Below are 3,004 nucleotides of genomic sequence, written 5' to 3'. Positions count from 1 at the left end.
GGTGCCGTGCGAACCGAGGGATGGGGAAAGTTTCCGCGGCTGGGGCCCAGCCCCGGTACGGAGCCTCTCCCACGCGGGATCGCGTGCCGGTGTCCCCGCGTGTCCGTGACACCCCCGCACCACGCACCAGCCTGCACAGCAATCCACTACGAGCCCTTACACGCGCAGACTGCATGAGAGAGGCACAAGCAGCGTGTCGCGCCGGAATCTTTCCTCAGCCATACGTTACTTCCCCGTCTATCGTTTGCCTTTATTATTTATGTGGTGCCGTGTGATATACATTAGAGCCTCCGATTTGATTGGCGTTTGCGATGACAAGACCTGTTTGTTAAGTTGTAAGGCTTCCTCCGCTCCCTCACTTGTTAAACGAACTCTGGAGGAAGGATGCCACCGAGACACGACAATATAATAAATGTCAGGGGTATCCGCAGTGCCGAGATCAAATGATCAATCCTTGTCCCCTAGATAATCATTTTAAATTCGCACAGGGGGAGATTGATTTTTTTTTTTTAAGCCCTTTATTAATTGCTTCCTCGATTATTATTTTTTCCCCTCCTCCTGTGGAGGTGTTAACTCTGGTGCTGGGGGCACCTTTGGATTAATTAAACGTATTTTTAGTGTTTTAATGTTCTGCTAATTTTCAGAACAGTCCCACACTCCCCCGGAAAAGAAACAATGGCCCCTTGCTCCAACAAGGAGCCTGCTTTGGTTGAGATTCAGAGCAGAGGGTGGCGTGATGGTGGGCTCTGATTATCTCAAACTCGAGGCGAGGGAAAGGGAAGGACGTAAAAAGCCAAATGACCAGAAGACAAAATTCCTTCAAATACCGAATAACCCTTCGCGTTAAAGCCCGAGGAGAAGAGACAGAAATAAATAGCTGGGAAGTCGACTCCGCATGGGGATCAAACGATGCGGAGAGGCGCTGGGAATGCCGGCGCTGTTATCTGGAGACGAATTTCAGGCAGCTATTCAAGAGCACAGAATAATAATTATTCCAGGAGTACAACAAAAATAACTGCAGCCTACCAAGAACAAGGTGGGGAAATTATTGCCAGTTCTATGTTAAATCCAGCAGGATATGTTTTGTTCGGGAAAAAAAAAAGAAAAAAAAAAAGGCTTAATGCTCTATTTGTCGCGCACACAGTCCCGTGTTAACAAATTACCCCTCTGCTGCATGCAGCAGGATAGCTCGACATCCAGAGAAACATTTCATATTTTAAAACCACCCCCCTCCAAATCCTCCGAACACACCGACACGGATCTCCGAGGCACCTCGCAACTTGTTTAGCTGCAGCACACGTCCCCCTCCGCGCACCCACCCACCCACCCACCGCCAGCCAGAACAGGCAGTACTTTTAAAAGAGCATTTTTGTTTCGCCGATTATTTTGACCGTTTAATTAAGAGAAATTAGCTAAATAGCAAATCAGGTAGAATTTCCAATGATTACAACAAATGCACATCTCCGGCTTTTTATTCATTACCTTTTTTATTGAACACTCATTTTCCTTTCCTCTTGACAGCGATACATTAAATTGCAGGAGCACAGTTATTTGGTTAGCTGTGGGTCCGTTTTTACTCACAGTGTTGCCACGCACAGGATGTCCTTAAAATCAATTAAGTCTTCCTCGACTCTCATTTCTGCAACCCATTTACAGAATGTAGATACCTATTTTCATGTTTTCCTCTTCCCCCCCTCCCTTCCTTTTATTCCTCGCTCTCTCTCTCTCTCTTCCTCTCTCTCTCTCCCTCCCCCCCGCTTTTTCGCTGTTGCCTCTTTGCCTCCCTAAATCAAGGTGCAAAGATGCCAAAGAGTGATGAAATGAAAAGAAAGCCAATTGCTGGACTGAGGTGGGGGAGATAGCTGCTCGGAGTCCGCCTGCGACTATGGAGCAGTCAGTAATTGCTGGAGACAGGGAGAGCTGGGGGTTGGGCTGAGGTAGCCATGTATAAATAGTGTGATCTCAAATTGAAAGGCATAAATAACAGCAGGAGTGATCTAACCCTATACAGCCCATCTTCTACGTGCAAAAACAGCGTGCGGAGGACGGCCACATCTCCGATTGAAAACAAGTGGATCTCTGTGGATAAGATCACCGGGCAGCCATGGAAGAACTTACGGCTTTTGTATCCAAATCTTTTGACCAGAAAAGCAAAGAGAGCAGCAGCGGCAGTGGCAGCGGCAACAAGAAGGAGACGATCACGTACAGGGAAGTTTTGGAGAGTGGGTTGGCTCGCTCTAGGGAGCTTGGAAACTCTGATTCTAACCTGCAGGACATGACCGAGAGCAGCAACCATTGCCCGGTGCATCTTTTCAAAGACCACGTAGAGAGCGACAAGGACAAACTGAAGGAGTTCAACACGGGCAGGACAGCGGAAGGTAAGAGCAGGGCTGGGCGCCCTCGGCCCCGCGCTTCTCGCCGGCAGCCCCGGTCCCCTTCCCGGCTGCCCCTGGCTTTCCGCGGCGGGGGCGACTTGGTCACCGCGGCCCCGGTTCCGGCCCCGGCGGGGCGAGCGGGATCGCCTCCCGCATCCTGCTTCCCTCCTGCGGTCACCTCCCTCCCGCAGCGGCGGGAACACAGGCTTAGGAACACGTACTCCTGCATGCATAACGTGAGTGTAGCCGTGAAAAATAAGTCACAACTTCGGTCCTGCCCCCCCGCCGGCCCCCGTTCACATCCGAAATCGATCCGGTGCGTTAGGCGTTCTCTCGCCTGGGGGAAGGGGGCAGCGCAGCACGTCAGACGTTTTTGTCTATCTGTGTATTTTTGTACGAGGAAACCTTGTCCGGGTAGTTTTAATGCCTTAGGAGACCTGTTCTTCCTGCTTCCGGGCCGTCAGGATGCTGCTGCTTGTTTTGGGAGAAAGCGGCGTGCGGAGAGGGCTCTCCCTGGACGTTTTGTCTTGGGTCGGTGAGGCCGTCCTGCTCAGAGGCTCCGACCGGCGGGGACGAGAAGGAGGAGAGGAGCCTGGCTGTGGGGCAGCTGCCCGGACCCGGTGAGACAG

The 3,004-nt window shown here is 51.5% G+C and overlaps 1 protein-coding gene across 1 annotated transcript in view; it reads left to right on the top strand.

The window, feature by feature from the left end:
- The first annotated feature begins 1,338 nt into the window (after positions 1-1,338).
- Positions 1,339-3,004, top strand: part of SHOX (short stature homeobox) — a 9,993-nt gene continuing 8,327 nt past the window's right edge. The window contains exon 1 of the mRNA XM_017728509.1: positions 1,339-2,378. Within this exon, the coding sequence (XP_017583998.1) occupies positions 2,105-2,378 (274 nt within the window). The 5' untranslated portion in view covers positions 1,339-2,104. The remainder of the gene's footprint in view (positions 2,379-3,004) is intronic.

This window comes from Corvus brachyrhynchos, unplaced genomic scaffold (genome assembly GCF_000691975.1).
Source record: "Corvus brachyrhynchos isolate BGI_N302 unplaced genomic scaffold, ASM69197v1 scaffold92, whole genome shotgun sequence".
Lineage (NCBI taxonomy): Eukaryota > Metazoa > Chordata > Aves > Passeriformes > Corvidae > Corvus > Corvus brachyrhynchos.
This window is presented reverse-complemented; position numbering and strand designations above follow the sequence as displayed.